Source organism: Gopherus evgoodei, chromosome 8, assembly GCF_007399415.2.
Source record: "Gopherus evgoodei ecotype Sinaloan lineage chromosome 8, rGopEvg1_v1.p, whole genome shotgun sequence".
Classification (NCBI taxonomy): domain Eukaryota; kingdom Metazoa; phylum Chordata; order Testudines; family Testudinidae; genus Gopherus; species Gopherus evgoodei.
In genome coordinates this window covers 54,895,532-54,916,244 of record NC_044329.1, presented here as the reverse complement: position 1 = coordinate 54,916,244, position 20,713 = coordinate 54,895,532, and the positions used below count along the sequence as shown (strand labels likewise).

At 46.3% G+C, this 20,713-nt stretch overlaps 1 protein-coding gene across 1 annotated transcript in view; it reads right to left on the bottom strand.

Annotated features, from left to right (window-relative positions):
- Positions 1-17,991, bottom strand: part of TDRD5 (tudor domain containing 5) — a 32,762-nt gene extending 14,771 nt beyond the window's left edge. Inside the window, 13 exon segments of the mRNA XM_030574000.1 lie at positions 100-300; positions 1,367-1,433; positions 2,063-2,275; positions 5,142-5,362; positions 7,479-7,588; positions 9,282-9,392; positions 9,395-9,434; positions 10,352-10,408; positions 11,794-11,877; positions 14,136-14,314; positions 14,794-15,186; positions 17,311-17,549; positions 17,950-17,991. Of these exon segments, the coding sequence (XP_030429860.1) occupies positions 100-300; positions 1,367-1,433; positions 2,063-2,275; positions 5,142-5,362; positions 7,479-7,588; positions 9,282-9,392; positions 9,395-9,434; positions 10,352-10,408; positions 11,794-11,877; positions 14,136-14,314; positions 14,794-15,186; positions 17,311-17,542 (1,908 nt within the window). The 5' untranslated portion in view covers positions 17,543-17,549; positions 17,950-17,991.
- Positions 17,992-20,713: the final 2,722 nt, after the last annotated feature.

Here is a 20,713-nt window from a genome sequence, read left to right as displayed (position 1 = left end):
AGAGTAAATTTTCCATGTTACATAATCCAAATTCCCACCATATTACAGCCCCTCCCTTGAACAGTCTTGCTCAAACTCCCCACCTCTGCCCTGCTTCACCTTGGAGGGAATATTTTCTCTGCAAATGACAGCATGGCCCTCTGCTCTCAAGACCTGATGGATGTAGGTATCTTCATCAGCGGTAGTGTCACACAGGAAGAGGTGAAGAATACCGTTCACATATTCATCCACCACTCCCACCAGTGGCTTCAGGTTACACAGCTTCCAGAACTGGAGAATGGCATTGGTGGTCCAATGCCCCTTGAAGAAAGAGATAAACAAGTTACTACAAAATAGCCCATCGGCAGCCATATGATGCTTATTCTCATTCCTAGAAAGTTCAGTGTGGATGCAAAGGGCGAAGGCAAGCTAGATTCAGTGGCACAACCAGGCAAGGCTTAGCTGAAGTAAGTGTAATAAGGATGCAGCAGACAGGCAAAATGCACCAAACTGAACCTGACAAGGTTACCAACACTTAAGTTAAATTACTCAAAATGTACAATGGCTGCAAAGATGGAGTTACCACTGGGAAGCCATTTGCACTCTAAGCTCTTGTTTTTCAATGACTGAAACTGTGTGGCCAGCTCCCAAAGTTTTATGAGGAGTCTATTCTGCAAGCCTTGTGACTAAAGGAGAATTTCAGTTTTCGTTTATAAAAAAGGTTTCTAGCCCTGAAGAAAAGCTTGAAAATGTGAACCTAAATGCTTAGAATGTGAAGGAAATAAAAAGAACCCAAAATTTATTATTGTTTGAAAGCCTTTCCTCTCTTTGGGGTTCTTTCATATACTTCTCACCCTAGACAAATTTTTTTGTTCTGAGAAAGTCTGATGGAAATTTATTTATCTATTTTGAAGTTAGAGTGGAAAGGAAATCAGGGATCCTGCTGTAAGGGGTGATGGGCTAACTCTAAAGAGGGTCCTGGACAGTCCCTACTTGTGAAGGAAGTTTTGAATAATGTGGGTCACTCAAGTAAAGCAAATATCTAAAGCAGAGAAAACTGGGCTGCATTTCCCCAGGCTCCAGAAGGGTCACAGAGGACTCAGGGCAGAGGAAAAAACTTATTCAATAGCATAATGAATACCTCTACAGGTGCTGTCCATTTGTAGACAGAATGCAAACAAGCATGTTATGAATATTCAGAAAGGGAACAATGATAGGGTGACAGACAACAACAAAACTCCCAGCAAATTTCATGGGATTCGGATCAGGTTCAGTGATTGTTAACATCACTATTACTCAGTTTATTTCAAGTAGGCAAGAGGCCAATGTCTACTGCACAGTCCCATTATATATACACATAAGTGAAAAACTGTACGTGGATACATACCTCTATGGGTTTCACCCATGCCAAGGAACAAGGGATAGCTTGGGCAGGAAGTTTTGAATAGCAGCACCTGCAACAGGAATCAAATCCATCATTTCATCATACACCAAAGGTTAAAAATACGGATGGTTCAAGTTTCCGTGAGCCATTTAGCCTCTTGACCTTCAACTCCAACAGCCACCTCATAGTTTTATTTTTTTTAATTAATGTTATATGCTTGTGAAAAATGCCAAACGTACAGCCCTGGCAATCAATATCCTGCTTCCAAAGAATGGGTACAGCACAGACAACAGCAGTGCCAGTTCCCACACACTGCTCCATGCCAAATGTATCTCACCCCTGCAGCTCATTAAACAAAGACCAATAGTTATGACTTTTGGTCCAATCAGTGCTAAAGCCCCCACGTAGAGAGGAAGATGAGACAGGAGAACAGTGCAGAAGCTGGGAAAGGGGGAAGATGAAAAAAAGCTCTCTTCCCTCCACTCCAACCAACTCAAGATAAGGATAACTGATGCTTTATGTTCACCCCAGAATAAATGACAACTCCAGGTAAGTCTAGAAAACACTGTGAATTCTATTGACAGTGTTTATGCAGCTTTCCCCAAAGGGAATGAAGGTGGGGCAAGTTCCAGAAGAGAAGGTAAGATTTGGCAGCACTTAGCCAGAATATCCTTAGCCAGAATACCGCAATTAACTTACTTGAGCAATCTCAGGCAAGACTTCTGGACAGTTCTCAGATTTCCAAAGTCTGGGAAGAACACCTCCACCTCCTGTTCGCTGAGCACCCGGTGGATGATGACTCGGTACCACCATTTGTCCTCTGAAATCCTAACACAGCAAAGATGGCCAGGCTGGACCAAGCCCTCCGTCATGACATAACGGTCAGAAACGTTTTTATTTGAATAGCATCGTCTGCAAGACACCACAGAAAAAGGTAGTGCCCAGCAGGAAGCAGTACAGAGAGAACTCCATAGGTACTTCAGTATAGTGTTGCTTCCTTATTTTCCTTTAAACCTCTCTGATATGAGCTTTCAAGGAGCCTTATGGTAAAACATCAGAGCTGAGAACAGTTTTCAGAGTTAACATAAGATCTAGGAACGACAATGCAGAAGAAGATCTTCCTTAACAGTGAAGGTGACCCTTCCATATCATGCTCTTATACCACATGGGTAGAGTACACATGTACTTTAAATATTTACGATGAACACAGCCAAATTCAAAGGCTCGAGTATAAAGCACATAAAGGGATTTTACTAGCCTTCCCAAAAATACAGTAGGTACAGTTGTGACACATTGTACTTCAAAGTAGCACCCTGCAATCCCCATATTCATTGACAGTATATGGTTGTGATATTTCATATAAAGCGTGCCTTGCAAGGTATCATATGAAAGGTCATGATCTGCTGAAACTCATTGTTCTGTCAAAATATGTATATCATTATGTATGATATTATATGATTTTGCTAGATGGTTCTTACTGAAACATGCTATGAGTTTGGGATATGCCCACTGCTAGCTTTCCAGTGACAACAGGGGTGTTGACTCACACCCAGATGGGCATTTAATGACCACTGATCAGCATGGGAATTGTAAACAAGAGATTTACAGTTCTGTAAGAGACAGTTGTGCAAGCACCACACAATCAGGATTGCTCAACTCTGACTCAGCAAGGCCCACCAGGACATGCCTGGACCAGTATCTTTCCAGGGACATAGATTGAGAGTATAAAATAAGGGACAGTGGCATCAAACCATCTCTTGTCCCTCACCTACGCCGAAGACAACAAAAACAACGGCAAGACAAAGACTTAGAACTAAGGAGATTGGTCTCATGTTGAGAGGGAAATTCAGACTGAGAATTAATAACCATAACCTGCCTACAACATTCATTGAGATGAGAAAACTGTTTGATTTAATTCTTGCTTAGTCTAAAAGTTTAGGATTTAGAATATGTGTTTACTTTTTGTTTTCTTAAGGTAACTATCTCTGATCTTTGTGCCTACCATTTATAATTAGGGCTACGATTATCACAGAATCCATGACTTCCAGAGACCTCCGTGACATTATCTGCCCCAGGGCTGGACTACTGTCAGCAGGCAGCCCCACAGCTCTCACCGCCTGCTGGCGGAGGCCCACAGCAGCTCTGCAGCAGGGGGACCCCAGGGCTTCCTAGGGGTCCCTCAGAGCTCCAGTCCCCTGAGGGGAGCTGAGCTCCCCACAGCTGCCCACTCACCAGGGCAGGGATTGGACCCCACAGCAGCCCAGCCGCTGTGGGAGCTGGACCCTTTTCCCTCCCCATTCTGTCCATGATTTTTACTAAAAATATCCCTGACAGGTCACGGGCTTCTGTGAATTTTTGTTTATTGCCTATGACCAGTCCGTATTTTTTACTAAATATCTCTGACAAAATCTGAGCCCTATTTATAATCACTGAAAATCTATCTTTCTGTGTTAATAAACTTATCTGAATGTTTTATCCTTAGTAGTAAGTCTGTCCAAAGTGCTTGCGGAATCTGCTCAGTTTACAAAGGCTGGTGCATAGCTACTTTCCTTTGATGAAGGTGCGAACTAATTACTGAGCTTCCACTGTTCAAGAGAAGGTCTTGAGCAGTGGAAGACAGTATATTTCTGGGGTGCAAGGCTGCGGACTTGGGAGATTTACTGGTGTTTCCCTGTGTATAGTTCATGAGTTGCATGAATGCTCTCCATGCCACTTAGCTGGGTGTGCCTCTGCATGCTGATGGCTAAGTGATTACGGTGCCTGGAGGGGTTTGCTGCTTGACACTGGCAAAGCATTGAGAGATAGAGCCCAGGCTGGAGAGTTAAGGGGGCCAGTGATGTTCCAGGTTGCTCGCACAGCAGTATGTAAAAAAAGTATACGTAAAAAGTATAGTTAGAGCTGTGTTACAGAGTTCAGTTTTTAACAGAAGCTGTCAACCTTTACTTTGTTGAAATGTCTAAAAATACCAGAAACTATTTGAATTTTTCATAGTGGTTCAATGAAAAATGAATAGAGAGCATTATAAGCATTTAAAAGTCACCCTATTTGGCAATTTTTCATTAAGATTGTATCACTTTTTTGGTACTCCTTCTGCAAGAAATCTAACACATTCTGGGAGCTGTCCTTTAGTCACTTTCCTGTTCCTTATGCATGAATTCCTAGAATGAGTTATGCATTAGTAATGATGCTAGAGAGCATTTCATAACTATCCCTGAAAGCAACATGTACCCCACTCGTAACAAGCTTTTACTTTAACACAAAACCTTTAGATAATGACCTTCCCAAATGCATGGAAAGCATGACAGTCAGATGTGCTGATCTGCTGATACAAAAGCACAGGAAGTAATTGTCAAGGTATTGCCTTACTGTGCAAGTTTGATGAAGCTGGGGTAAGTAGTGCTTTTTGGTATCTGTTGGAGATGGACGTGAAAGCCTTAAGTGTTGTAGGCAACATGAAGGTGTGAAGGAATGCATAAGTCCTTTGCCATAACTATTTATTTCTATGCTTTTAAATGTTGGGTGGAAGAAGTGTGTCCTGCTGCAGCCTTAACTGCCACCAAATAGTTCTTGTTTGCCAATTATAGAGGAATGAGTAAGCATTATACATACATGAACGAGTAGAGTGCATGCACATCTGCACCAACACACCCAAGCCAATACCAACCACAACAGCAAGCTGGGTGCCCTGCTCTCTCAGCAGCATAGCACATGCATACACATACTCATGAAGAATCTGCACAGCAGGCCACAGCACAAAGCTGATGCAAAGCTTTCTCACCTCATCTCAATCATCATGTCCTCCAGCATCTCAGATGTTTCCTTGCTACATATCCGGATGTAGAACTGGTTAGGCGAGATGATTTTCTCCACAAAGACACCCACTAGGGAGCTACTGTCCAGTGCAGGGAGACAATAAAGGCTTCTGTCTTGAACAGCATCAGGGGGGATCTCTGGTTCTGCTATCTCCCGTGCTAGCTGTAGCTCCTCCACATCCCAATACTGTAGAGCCAAGAAAAGGAGGAAAAGGATCTGGTGCTCAGACAGATGGTTAAATGCTGGTGCTGTGGGTGCACTGAACAAGGACAAGCAACCGCCCCATTAAGATAAAACCCAGTGCTGGTGGGGCTTGTCCTAATACCTATTGGAAAGGATACTAAGTGGCACTGTACAGCCTAAGTCCAGTGCTTAATTTGTAACAAAAGAGGTGCTAGTGCTCATGCTCAAGCAATATTTTTACTTTGATAAGTGATGTGACAAGCCCAGAGGTGCCGGGGCTTAGAACTGCCGAGCCTAGAGGTGCAAGGGCTCAGCCCTGGCATAAATTAAGCACTGCTTAAGATCTATTGCAATGCCCTTCCTCTTAAGGTCTTCAAATGACAAGGGCTGGCAGATTTAATTGGGGTGGTTCAGACCCACAATGAAGGAGAAGGAGTGCCTGACTCACCCATTGCAAATATTCCAATTAAACATTGGGTCTGACTGGCTCAGCAGAGGAGATCATCTGCCAGCAGAAAGTTCTCTGGGAACAGAGAAATTCTAAAAACTCTCTCTGGTATGTGTTACACCCACCAAGAAAGCAAATGGGGAACAGATACCTTGCACCAGATTTGAGAGTGACCTCTGAACAGCTCCCATCTGGGAGCCTGGAAAATAGGCTATTAAACGCAAAAAACTATTTTGTCATGAAAACTTAGAGGCAACCCCAGAAGGGAGAAAGCAAGTCCCTTCCATGAGAGGACTTGACTGAAAAGGTGAACTAAATCTTTTTTGGTTTCATTTAGTTAACTAGGTGCATGCAGTGCTTTCTGCTGCTCTATAGAGATTCAGACTCCATCTGTGTACATTGCTTCTTGTGCCAGCAAGGAGAGTGTGTGCCATAGAAGTAACTTCAGGACATGGAAGGTTGAGGCAAGGGAGAAAGAAAGAGAAAGGCACCTCACTTCACCTGGTAGCCATCCCTATGGACAATGCAGAAGCAATGCAGATGAGCTCAAAAGATCGCCTGATCAACCACCATAGGTGGAAACTGCATTGTGGGAGTAAGGTACTTAACAGAATGAACAAATTCATAGATATTAAGGCTAGAAGGGCCCATTATGATACTCTAATCTGACCTCCTGCATAACTAGGGCCTTGCCAAATTCACAGTCCATTTTGGTCAATTTCATGGTCATAGGATTTTAAAAAATTGTACATTTCATTATTTCAGCTATTTAAATCTGAAAAGTCATGGTGTTTGTAACTGTAGGGGTCCTGACCCAAAAAGGAGTTGGGGGGGGGGGGGGTTGCAAGATTATTGTAGGGGAGGTTGCGGTACTGCTACCCTTACTTCTGTGCTGCTGCTGGCAGTGGCCCTACCTTCAGACCTGGGCAGCTGGAGAGTGCTAGCTGCTGGCTGGGAGCCCAGCTCTGAAGGCAGAGCCGCCAGCAGCAGCAGTGCAGAAGTAAGAATGGCATGATATGACACTGCCATCGTTAATTCTGTGCTGCTGCTGGCTGACAGCTGCCTTCAGAGCTGGGCACCTGGAGAACAGCCACTCCTCTCCCGCCGCCCAGCTCTGAAAGTATCACAGAAGTAAGGGTGGCAATACTCTGACCCCCCTAAAATAACCTTGCAACCTCCCTCTGCAACTCCCTTTTGGGTCAGGACCCCCAATTTGAAAAATGCTGGTCTCCCCCATGAAAGCTGTGTAGTCTAAGGTAAAAGCACACAAAAGACTAGATTTCATGGGGGAGACCAGATTTCATGGTCCATGATGCGTTTTTCATGGCTGTGAATTTGTAAGGCCCTATTCATAACAAGCCAGAGATCCTTATCCAGTATTCTCTGCATCAAGCCCATAGCTTCTTATTTGAGTTACAGCATATCTTTTAGGAAAATATCCCATCTCAATTTGAAAACTTCAAGTGATGGAGAATCCACAATGTCCATAGGCAAGAGGGCTTTGGACAGGCTGGATACAGATGCAGAAAGATTCCAGTAACTCTGCAAGGCTGAGTCTGGCTACAGTACACTCTTGAAGGGATATTTAAATTCCCAATAGCCAGCCACACAAATCACAGCTTTCAAACCTGAAAAGCACCCCTGGTCATTACATTATTGAAGGCCACTCACTGGTTTCACCGTCTTTTTTACCACATTGAATACTTGGCTTTTTTTCAGGTCCACAGCCTCTGAGTTCTCAGAATGGAAATCCCAGCTGGAGACCTTAAGCTCAGCTGCACCTAGTGAAAATGTCAAAGAATCAGACTGACAGATCTCATCCTTTGATTGCTCATCTAATGGAACCAAATGTGCTCTGTTAGAGGATGAAACTCACTTGTCTTAAAAGCTAGAGCTGTTACTTTCCAAGGCTCCATCTACATTCAGGAAATTCACCTTTGCTCTTACTCTAGTGCAAATATGTTGCACTGAAGTAAAGCAGGGCTTACACAAGTGTGACTTAACCCAATAAAGAAATTGCCCCTTGTGTAACTACATCAAGATAATTACACCTGCACAATTTCCAATGTAGACACACCACACTGCTGTAAAACAGGGCTTACAATGCCACAGTTTATACTGCTAAGTCACACTACACTGATGTAAATTTCTTTAGCGTACAGATGCTCTCCAGGTTACGCAAGCCCGACTTATGAAATCCGCACTTATGGAAAAAGTTCCGTACATTCTGTAAGCTTTTTTTTTCCTGGCCTTCATAAACATTGGGTATACATTCCTGACTTACACAAAATTCGACTTACGCAATGCATTCTGGAATGGAACGGAACGCTTGCGTAAGTTGGGGAGCGTCTGTAGATAAGGCCCTAAGAAAGGAAGGAGAACACATCCATTTGGGCTTCAGAAAGCAATGAGAAAAAGAACTTATGTACATCAAGATACAAAAGCAGAAACACTATAAATTCTTTCCTTGCTCAGTGGCACATGCTACAAAACTCATTGATAAAAAACTTCCCTCCTCAACCCACAACAAAAAGGTTTCAAAAATATCTGCATTAAAGTATAATCTGCAAGATGCCAACAAAGCAAGCTTCCCTCCACAGAGAAGGGAAGGAGAAGCAGATGATTTGCCTTCACAATTCAAATGGACAGCACTTTTACCACACACTTTCCACTGCTGTGATACTGGTCACAGATTCCAATACTTGCAGCAGAATCTAATCTTTGATTTAAAAAAAAAGAGGAGGGGGAGCTAGCCTTTATTGTGAAAATACTCTTTGGCAATGAACCTAAGCCAGAGATCAGCAACGTTTCAGAATTGTTGTGCCAAGTCTTCATTTATTCACTCTAATTGAAGGTTTCATGTGCCAGTAATGCATTTTAACATTTTTAGAAGGTCTTTTTCTATAAGTCTACAATATATAACTAAACTACGGTATGTAAAGGTTTTTAAAATGTTTAAGATGCTTCATTTAAAATTAAATTAAAACACAGAGCCCCCTGGATCAGTGGCCAGGACCCAGGCAGTGTGAGTGCCACCGAAAATCAGCTCACGTGCCACTTTCAGCACACGTGCCATAGATTGCCTACCCCGATCTATGCAATTCTGTTTTCTTGACAGCCTCAGACAGTAATTCTAAAACAGATGTGAAGTCCGCCCATTCATCTCAATAGGTTTTTAATTTTGAATATAAATGTCAAATCTAAGAGTTTCACTCAGGCTTGACAAATCCACTCACCAATGGTAAGAAATAAGCAAAGCTGCTAGTGTGTAATGCTGAATCCTGCTCTGAACACTACTCTGTTTAGACCAAGGTGATGAATTGCATGATGAGACTTGTAGACTCTGCTTCTCTTTTACAGATCCCATTTTTAAGGGACCCTGCTGTACATCTTCGTTGGTAACATCTGTCCCACCAGCAGTATTTTGGTGACTCCTGCCCTACAGTGAAACATGGACATACAAACCTCACTTACCATCTGCTAAGCACTTGGATTCAAGATCAAAGACCAGCCAGTCTTGTTCACCTTCCTTGCGCTCAACATAGAGAATATCATTAAGGGCCCCAACGAACTCCATCACATTAAGAACCCCAGCTCCTTCACGGACAGCTTCTGTTTAAAACGTGCCTGTTGCCAGAAAAGAAGAGTTTTACAAGGCATATTCAACTGCCTTAAAAAAAACTGCCAACACACCATTCTAAAGGGAGTTAAAAGTATGGGGAGGAAAAAGATTCCAAAGCTATAAAAACAGTTCAATGGTATCTTTTAAACAGAACTGTTTCACAGTCGGGACTATAAGCTGGAACAAATCATATCCAGATGACTTGCGACCTTCTCATTCTTGATGCTGGACATGGAATGCAGCACTCCACAGCGCATCAATTACAAGGTTCATTGCTGTGTAACAGACACATACCTGATCCCTAAAACCAGACACAGGATGTAGATTTACATTTTGCATATCTAATAATTTTGTTAAACGACCAAAGAATGTGTTTTGCTGGAACACGACTATAGATAGAAGCCTGCAGCCAGACAGAACGAGCTTGAACACTAGTTCCCTAATATTAGTGGAGCTGCTCCTCAACAGCAAAAAAAATTAGACTTTTTTTCAAAATACATATATTCAGTTCTCTTAAGCCTCTTAAGCAGGGTATTTCATTTACTTACAGGATTCCACAAGGATTAGAAAAATCAATATTTCAGCCTGTGGCCTGCCTCAAGATTAGTTAAATAAAATACCCTTTTAAAACTGTTTAAAAGAATTATTGGGGTAATTAAGTTTTGGGGGAAATATTCCTATTTCCTCATTGTCAGCATGTGAATGGACATGAGTTAGGCGACATTATCTTAGCTCCTACGGGTATTGATCTTCACCATAAAGCCAACACAGAGTTGGCAGCCTCTTCTGGAGGGGACCCGCACTGAAAAAAGGAAACTGCTATATCAGAGCTGAGAGAGAAGCTTACAGAGATCTACATGTACCATGCCCAGCTTTAGCCAAACTGAATAAAGACTCCCTACCTGCCAGAGGCAAAACTTACCTCAAACTCACCAGGTAGCTTAGAAGCAAGCAAACCCTCAGGATACTGGGCTGCAACCTACACGATAGGAAAAGACACATCATAACCAGACAGTTGTGTACCTGGACCTTAGGTGAAAGAGGGAGTAAGAATAGGCTTCATATTGCAACACAGACAACTAAACAGCATGTTATGCGTGCAAAACAAGTACTTATAGAAAGTTAGGGGCCCTAGCTTTTTAATGACATGCACTTTAATACTAGCCCGTGGCTAGACGTGTTGGACCTTCTATCTGTCACTGCCCCCAATTAGCAGTGCTCTGCCACTCATCCAGAACCTCAGACTTGCATAACTTAATTTCTGAGGGTACATATAAACTGGAAAAAGAGGAAAGGACAACAGATAGCATGTGCATGCTTGGAATTCATGGCCCCACACAGTGAAACGAGCAGGAGGAGCAAATGGAAGAGCTCTTTAAATTATCTGCATTTTGTATTTGATCTGTTGGCCTCAGCTGTGGCCACAGGCCCTGCTAGAAGATACAGGAAGTCCACCCAGAGCCTGCTCAGTTACAAGAGAGAATTTCAATGGAAAGTATCTACTTTGGCATGGATTCATCTGTCCCAATCAACAAGTTCACACATCTCTGAACTCCGTGCAGAGAGAAGCTCTACTGTATACAAGGATTATGAACATTCCACATTGTAGAATAGCTGCAAGGATCAAAAGTCTAATTCCCAGCTAAATAATCTAGGCCAGTGGTTTTGAAGACCCTTTCCATACCTTTACATTCTTTTCCAAACAGGCACCATCCTAACGCCCCTAGCCAAATCTAGCCAAAAACCCCTCTCCCACTTAGCAATATGGTAAGAACAAAGTAGTCATGTCTCCTATATCTACCTGTTCACGACCTTCACGTTCAGAACCCAACCCAGACAGCTATGCTGAGAAGCCTCAATTAGCAGCCCACCACTGTATTTCAGTATGGTTGCTTAAGTGTACCCATAACATGAAAGGTACTGTCCACACTTATAGGACGATGGTGAGCTCTTTAGCGCATGAAGTATCTGTAAAATTTCAGTTGCTGTGAAGGGGAACAGTTCAAGACACAAGCAGTAAAAGAGAGGATAGTAGATTATTCTCCAGTGTGATCTCACTCCCCCTAAATACACACATTTAAATAATCTATAGGGTGTCTCCACCTTTCATAGGTTCTGGTTCTGCACAAGCATCAGGATTCATAGATAGCCTGGAAAAACCCAGCAGAGAATACAGATTATCTGATGCCAAAGACAGAGGAAACATATTTCAATCTTGCTGACCCTACACCATCTTCCCTAATTTACCCTGTAACCACCAAGTCTTGTGGTGTTCCTTGATCATAGGACTTTAGACATGCTAATGTCTAAATGCTTATTCCTGCCCAAAGCTTAGAGACATTTCCAGATATCAGCAACACTTACAACTCGGATCTTCTCTTTGAGTTCTGAGCTGACTGTCCCTCCGGCTCCCTTCTGTGCAAACATCATCTTAATATCCTTCTCCAACTTCAAGGAAAAAACCAAAAATCATACCAAGAAAAGGTGAATTCCAAGGCTCAAGAAAACTCATATCAATTGTAATCAAGGGGGCAACAATTACAGTAAAAGATTTGTTTATCAGTGGAAATTACAAAGAGATTAGGATTGCAGTGAAACAGGATTGAATGTCAGCATCTAGCAAAGAATTTTGAAAACACACTGCATGCATGACATGCACAACCATTAACTCTAAAACTGCTCAGATACAGGGCACTTGGAATGTCTAGTAGTTCTTGCCCTCCATAATCTCTGGTGACTATTCTGTAGCTCACCAATACTGATGATGGGTCTTGCTGTGATGCAGGGGTCGCCAATTAATTATTGCTTACATTTGCCATTATACTACCGGCATTGCACCACCTCATCATAAAGCAGACTCCATGCCAGCCATAAGCAGGGCCATCCCTAGCCATTTTGGTGCCCTATGCAACCCCACCAGGGGTTGGCTGGCCCCAGGCCTCCATGGGCGGGGAGGGGGAGAGAGTCTGGGAGGCAGGGGGGAACCACTCCCCAGCACGAGCCAGCAGAGTGCACCGGGTTGGGCCCAGGTCATGCCACTTCCTGCCATCCAGTGAGTACAGGGCAGGCCCAACCTCACACCCATGGGGTGGTGGGAAGTGGAGTGACCCAGCCACAGCCCACTCCACTCTGTTCCCCTGGCTACCAGCCTTGGGGCTTAGGGGGCAGGGGGAAACTGCCCCCCCCAGCACTCAGCAGCAGTGCAGCTGGGAGCCAGGGGAGCGGAGCAGGCTAGGGCAGGGTCACTCCACTTACTGCCGCCGGTGAGTGCAGGCCTGACCCCTGCTGCAGACCTCAGGGGAGTGGGGGCAGAGCTGGGGCAGAGCAGGGGCAGGAAAAGGTGGGGCAGGGGCTTTGGGGAAGGAGTAGAGGTGGGCAGGGCTTAGGCGGAGCAAGAGCAGGAGCCATGGGGAAGAGGCGAAGCAGGAGCTGGAGCAGCATGCAGCTGCTTAAAGCACCAGGAAATCTGCTGCCCCAAATTTCCTGGTGTCCTACACAGTTGTGTACTTTGTGTATGGGTAGGTACAACCCTGCCCATAAGCAAGCTTTCTGGAGCTCTCAGAACACCTCACACACTTTCTTTCATTCTTCCTTTGTCCCTAAGGCTCTTGCCATGGCATATGAGCCTTCTAGCAGGAACTAATTATACTGCAGCCTATTACAATTCTGGATCAGTTCCCTCCCACAGCCTACACTTCATCCAAACCTCCCTGCTAAACCTATCCTTCGTATTTTTTCCCACTCATGTCTATGCACCTATCCCCATGCTGTCCTCTACATACAGAACTCACTCTCTCTCTCATTTGCTAAATGACCCTCTTAGGTGTAAAGTATTATTCATTTCAAATCCCTCAACATATGCTGCTTCATTAGTACTTCAACAATGATCTAAAATAATCCACACCACCTCCCATTTGTACCATTAACCATTGTATTAATTGTGGGTCAGTATTGAATTGTCTGTGCCTGATCACCTAGATAAGCACACTGGGGTGAGGGCAGTGAGTGTTTTCCTTTGTCTGAATATAGCCTAGCACACAGAACTCAACAACAATGGCTGGCCTTTGGACCAAGCCCTTCCCTGGTGATAACAAACAGTCTAGTTATATGCAACCTCAGCACAGAGCCCATCAGGACCAAAAAGGACAAAGGAAATAGTGTCTTTCTGTTATGGCATTACCTGGAAAAGCTTCCATTCTTTTCTGTCCTTGGGAGGCAGTATATATAGTAGTCTGAGCAAAGTACAGGGACTCAAGGCTCCTGGTTTCTATTCCTTTCTCTATGAGATTCTGTGTGACCTAGGACAAGTGACTTAACCACAATGTACCTCAGTTTCCATTTGTGTAAAGTGGGAATAGTTACCATGGCTTATCTACCCTCACAGGAAGGTTATGAGGCTTAATGTTAAGTGCTCTGGGATCTTTGAGTGGAAGGCACTCTGTCATTAGGTAACGTTACAGGAATTGGCCAATGAGTGATCTGTAACATGAGTACAGAGATTTTGCACACCAGAAACAGGATTCTGATAGCCCACTGCCCTCCCATGCCAATATCAATTTGTTTCCTGTAGAACTAATCTGAAAACAATTTAGAAAACCTTATTTTGCCTTGTACTGATGATACACTATATCCCAGAGACAATTACATTATTAAATTACTCTGCTTAAGGATAAAAGACCCCACAGCTCACTACTTCAGTTACTTACTTGTTTCAGTCTCTCACCACAGTTCCCTACTGCTGCTTCCACTGGCTCTGATCCCCGTTTTGGTGTTTCAAGGCTCTCTGTACATAAGACAGATCCTGGAGGGGGTGTCCTAACTGCAGGTGGTAACACAGAATCAGGCTTGGCCTGCTCTGCTTTCTTTGGCTGAATCATCATCTTACCTTAAGCAGAGAAGAGGTTTATACATGGCATTAATCAAACTACGTGAACATGCAGATCACAGTTATCCATTTCCCTGTCAAGCCAGCAGGCAATGTTGGGCTCATATCAATGTTTATCCATTTCCACAACAAAGAGGCAACCTTTGTCATATTAATAAAAGCTATCTATAGAGTATACACTTCAGGGTAGATGGATGGAGAGGGGCGAGTTTAGCTAATCTGGAGAACACAGAGGAGGAACCATGTAATAAAGTCCCAAGTCATACAGAGTCAGAATCCTTTGGCACTGGGCTGGGCACACAGCTGTGGGAGCAGCACCACTACAATCCTTCTGTGTGTGAATCCTAAAGGATGGGTGCTATTGCAGCCAATGGAGACCTAGCCCCTTTCAGCTGAAACACAGTCTACTTGAAAAAAAAAGTGACAATATGTGCTAATCAGAACTACCTGCCCCAAGTTAAATACATATACAGCCTCACCCTGTGACAGCTTTTCCTGCTGTTGCTTAACTGAGGGGCTTTCCTTCAGAGTCAGCAGAGAGCCCGCCCTGGTCTGCTCAATGGCAATGATATCAGAGGCTGCGCTCAGCACTTCAATCATGGAGAAGAATCCATAGCGCGTATACTGGAATGTCCGTCCAAAACGCCTGGCGAAGGCCTTATCAAAATCTGAGAGCAAGACTGGGGATAGACTCAGCAAGTCCTTCAGCTCACTCTTCACCATAGCTGGCAGGATAGGAGCGGTCCGGCCCCGCCGGGGCAGGCGGGGGCGAGAGAAGGCATTTGTTCTTCGCATGATATTTTGCGCCTTAGAACTGGTCCTCTGTTTGGCAACCAAACTTGCCAACCCCCTTGTGGTCTCATCTGCAATGACTAAAGAAGCAAAAATAAATAGTTAAAGCTGTGTTGGGTAATGCTCTTCCTCTCTCCCCTTTCCTTTTACTTGCCCCTTTCTGAGGAAACAGTCCTCTTCAAAGAGCAAATTGCATTAATCAGTTATGGCTGAACTCTACCATTAATGATGGAAAGCACAGTAACTTACAGCTTTTATCTTCCCCCTGTAAGTCAGTCTGGATCAGCTTTAACATCCCATAGAGGACAACGTGTCAGCACCATGATCTCAGCAGATCATGATCCAAGCAAAAAGGGCTACTGAGCCTACTAAGTGCTTGAACAGGAGATCACACGAGACAACCCAGATATTGTAAAAGGCTGTGCTGGCCGCTCAATTGATGGCACCCTTCCCTGTGAGCCAGTATTGCAACAAAACCCTACTGAACCTTTTGATAGTGCTACAGCATAATGTGCTTTACTGAAGCTACAGCCTTTTGAACAAGATGTAAAGCCAAGGCCCTAACCACCTGTCAGCATGGCATTTTTCACAATGTTAAAGGTATTAGCAACAGTGTCCTGGACTAATTCCAATTTGTGCAGTTACATTCTACCTAAATTGACCTTGCAATTTCAGTCAGATATAGCATTCTTTTTCACTGCCCTACACTGATGTAGATACTGAAGCTAAACTGCACAACTATTTGATAAAGCGATCCCTGTATATACATAGCTGGTGTCAATTCATGGCAACTGCACGTGTATTTTCCCCTTGTGCTCCAGCAAGGGCACCCACTCTTGACTCCCAGCTCCTCACCTCTCTTGGGAAGAGACCCATATCTCTTTCCCTCCTGACAGGGGTTTTTCCAGGCTGCAGTTCCCTAGTAAGTCAGACTGCTTAAACAGGTCTCCATCTGTGCTTTGCCTTCTCACCAGCGGCTACAAACAGTGTAATTGCCCACAGTTATAAGTTACCACACAGCCCTTTCTAAGCAAGCACATTCATTGTTAAGGTGAAAAACTATTAAAACAATAAAAGAACCTACCCACCATGCAAATAAGCTCATTAGAGATCAACCTGAACTTGAGCAAGAGTTCTAGTAGGTGATTGCTCCTTTGAACCCCACCATGGGGCTTTTCTGTGGTTACAACAGCTGTTTGCTCAAAACACACATTCATAGATTGGCCTTTGCACTATACTGCTTGTGTCTTTGCATTTGAGAGGCCATGCGTACGTCAGTCAGACAATGGCACTCTCCTCTGGACATAGCATCAAAAAGTTGGGTCCGGAGGAGGCACTCTGCATTCACCTCCTCCCAGGTATTTCCTAGAAAACCCACTTAACTTTGTCCCAAAAGTTCCTTCTTGTCTGGCATATTGTTTAAGAGTCCTTTGAAACTCAACACTTCTCAGGGTATACATTGGCCAAGTCTTTCCTTCCGAGAGAAGTTGCATACAATCCCACAATAATACAGTACAATACAATAATACAAACTTTGCATTTATAATACAGTGGACGCCAAAGCTATTTAACCTTAATTCAATATCATCATGAAATTGCCATATCTGTCACCGCTTGCACGGTGCTTTGGGAGGCCTCAAATTAAGAAGCACTATCTACATGCCTTTAAAACAAGCTAGCACCACCAGTGAGAGACAATGTTATTAATACTCAACCCTGAATACCCTTAGTTATAGGAAGCACACAGCCAGCCTTGCAAGATCTCTCTGGACTGATGGATTGGTATTATGGAGCTTACCAAAGAATTCTATGAACCTTTCTGGAGACAAAGCTATGTTCTCCCAGCATTTCCACATCACCCCTCATTTCTTAAAAAAGATTTTAAAATGTCAATTCATCCTCCTCCTGAAGCTGCTTGCCTCTTCAATTTTGCAAAACTCACTCCTCCCAAAACAGTGCTGCTGCTGCTGATCATTCCAAAGACTCTGCTCCCAAAGGTGAGGAAACAAGAAAGAAGTAGGATCTGGATAACTTCCCCCATGTCCAAATGCTCCACATCCAGGGTCCATATGCTACAACAGCCTTGTATCATGCACATACAGACTACAAGTACAGCATGAGACTGTTCTACTGAATGTCTTTCCATGCTAGGGGGAGGGTTCCCAAGTCATTTGCTCCTCTTGCCAGGGAAGTCACGCACCCACCTTTCAGTACAACACAGCCATCTCTACAGGAACAGATATTGACGACATCGGGCATGTCCTTCACCAGCTCCATGGTGGATCGGTAGCCCAAGGTGCGCAATGGGAGAGGTTTGCCGATCATAGTCAGGTACTCCTGCTCCAGCTGCACTGGGGTCAGGCCCTCTTTGACAGCCATCAGCAGTGACCTCACCTCTTTCCTCAGCAAGTCCATGAGGTGCTCTTGGTCCGACATGTTTGCACTAGGGGAGAGACAGAGTGAGCAGAGAGCGCTGGTCCAGCAGAGAGGAGAGGCACTGGAACCATGTCAGTGATGGACTCTATAGCAAGCCCTAGAGACAGGCAAGCGGGAGGGGGGGCGGCGAGTCTGAGCCAGCACCAAGAGTGCAGCACAACAGCCCTTGCCCCACAGTTACTGCCCCTGCATCAGCCTGTCCCCTTCTCCGCAGAATCACTGCTCCCTCTGCAGTTATTGCCCCCCTCCGAATTACTGCTCCTCCCCCCACGAAATTACTGTCCCTCATGCAATTACTGCCCCTTCCTCACCCCCGGGGTTACTGCCACTGCCACTGCCCCTCCCCCATGGCGATTCCTGCCCCAAGTCCTCCTCCCTCCCATCCCCCAGAAGCGCCCCGCCCCCACCGTCCCGCGGGCTCGTCCTGTGTCCTCGCGTCCGGGTCGCTCCCTCATGTGGTGCCCACCCTGTGCGCCTGCGCACAAACAACACACCCCTGTGTCCTCCCACCAGACCATAGGGCGGCGCCTGAGGGGCGTTCTACCAGTGAGACCATAGAGAGCAGCGGAGGGGCGCTACAGCCTCACCAGCGGCACATAATGCCACCCAGTGGTGCGAGCGAGGTACTGCGCTCAGGCAGCCCGTCCCAGCTGGGGCTGGGCCAGCCTCCCATAGGTGGGAGTGCCCATGGGCCGGGGTCCCCACCCAACACAGTGACCCTCAGGTCCTGTGGGGGAGCAGCCAGGGCTGAGTTCCATCCCAGGTGACAGGCATCCACAGTACAGACACACCCCCAAAGTTGTACTGAGTGGTCCCTTTGCTGAGCTCCCGTCTGACCCTTTGGGCCACCCCATGCATGTCCCACGGAGCTATGTCCTACTGCACCTTGCTAGCTGTGCCCATCCTGGTAACTCATAACCTCGTGAGGCACAAAGCAAAACATCAGGTCTCTACCTGGGCTTCATCAGACAGACCTGACAGCACAGCCGGCTAAACCAATGAGACCAACGGGGCCTTGAAAGCAGGCCCAGGATCTTGCCACAGAATCATGATTGAGCCCTGCCCCTTCAGGCTCAAAGAAAGCAAAAGGGATGGGGGGAAAGAATAGAAAAAAAAATCAACCACACCCCAACATAAACCTTCAGCCCAGCTCCACATCATGAACACAATCTCCAATTAGCATCAACTTTAAGCCCTTACACCAGGGGTGGGCAAACTTTTTGGCCTGAGGGCCACATCGGGGTTGCAAAACTATATGGAGGACCAGGTAGGGAAGGCCGTGGCTCCCCAAACAGCCTGGCCCCTTCCCCCTATTTGCCCCCTCCCACTTCCTGCCCCCTGACTACCCCCCTCAAAATCCCAGACCCATCCAACCCCCCTGATTCTTGCCCCCTGACCACCCCCTCTCAGATCCTCTAACTGCCCCTCAGGACCCCACCCCCTATCTAACCCCCCTTCTCCCTGTCCCCTGACTGCCCCGACCCCTATCCACACCCCCTCCCCATGACAGGTCCCCTGGGACTCCCACACTTATCCAACTCCCCATTCCCCATTCCCTAACTGCCCCCCCCAAACCTCCACCCCATCCAACCACCTCCTGTCCCCTGACTGCCCCTCGGTACTCCCCGCTCCCCATCTCCTTACCATGACAGAGCCAGCCATAACGCCATGCTGCCCAGCAGGGGCGGTGGGCCAGAGCGTTGGCGGCGCAGCGAGCTGAGACTGCAGGGGAGGGGGAACAGCAGGGGAGGGGCTGAGGTCTAGCCTCCCCAGCCGGGATTTCAGAAGCCAGGTAGGACGGTTCCGCAGGACAGAGGTGGCCAGTGGACCATAGTTTGCCCATCTCTGCCTTACACATTCCACAGACCTACCTCATGGAAGGTTAGGAAAATTCCCAGAAAGGATCATTACTCCACAACACTGATGTTTCAACACAACAGGACAATGTAATGGCACAGTGTGAATATTATGGCACCAAAACCTAGGCTTGTACAAAATGATGCAAGCATTGAAAAATGTCAGACAAATCATTAAGAGCTGGACAGGGCCGTCCTTACCCATATGCAAAGTACGCAGCTGTGTAGGGCACCAGGAAATTTGGGGAACCAAATTGCCCCAAATTTTCTGGTGCCCTATGCAGCTGAGTAGTGCTCCAGTGGCCGGCCTGATCCCCCGGTTGGTTGAGCCGCCCAAGAAAGCTGCCCTTGCCCCTGCCCCACCTCTTCCCCATGAGCCCTGCCTCTTCCCTCCCCAGATCTTCCCCAGACCCACCCCTTCCTATGAGCAACGTCCCAGGGGTGTGCAGATGGGCGCACCCTGTACTCACCAGGTGGCAGGAAGTGGAGCAACCCGGCCCCAACCTGCTCTGCTAGCTTGTGCTGGGGTACGGTTCCCCCCAGCCCTGCAAGCCAGCTCCTGCCCTCCCGTGGAGGCCTGGGCCAACCCCCACCCCGCAGAGGCCTGGGGCCAACCCCCCCTCCCCCCCGCAGGGGGCAGCGTAGGGTACCAAAATGTCTAGGGACAGCCCTGAACCTGGAAAGAAATGAAGGGGCACTAATCAATCCCAGTTAGTGTTACAAGCCTTGTGGATGGCAGGAAGCAGTAGATATTGTATATCTTGACTTTAGTAAGGCTTTTGATACTGTCTCACATGACCTTTCCATAAACAAACTAGGTAAATACAACCTAGATGGCACTACTAAAAGGTGGATGCATAACTGGTTCCCAGAGAGTAGTTATCAGTGGTTCACAGTCATGCTGGAAGCAGTAACATAGCTAGCAGGGTGCAAGGGAAGCAGCCGCTTCCCTCAGCACATTTTCCAAAAGCGGTGCCTTAGTTAGGGGTTACCATGGCGCCAGAGGGCGGGGCCCATGCTCCCTCCACTCTGAAGCTTGGTCTGCTGGGCAGTGCTGGGCTCCTGCAGGCAAAGGAGGGCAGCACACCCGGAGGAGCCATGGGGAGGGGGTGGCACGGCCAGAGGAGAAAGGAGGGGGCGCAGCATGGCTGCCCGCCCTCGCCCCGCAGATAACTTTGATGCGGACGGTTTGGCAGCCAGGCCCCTGGGAGAGCGCCGCGGTGCAGAAGCAGCTGTCAACAATTAGGTCTGGGCAGTTCCTGCTGGAGAGTCCTGCCAGCGAGAGTCCTGCCAGCGCAGCTGCAAAGCAGAGACA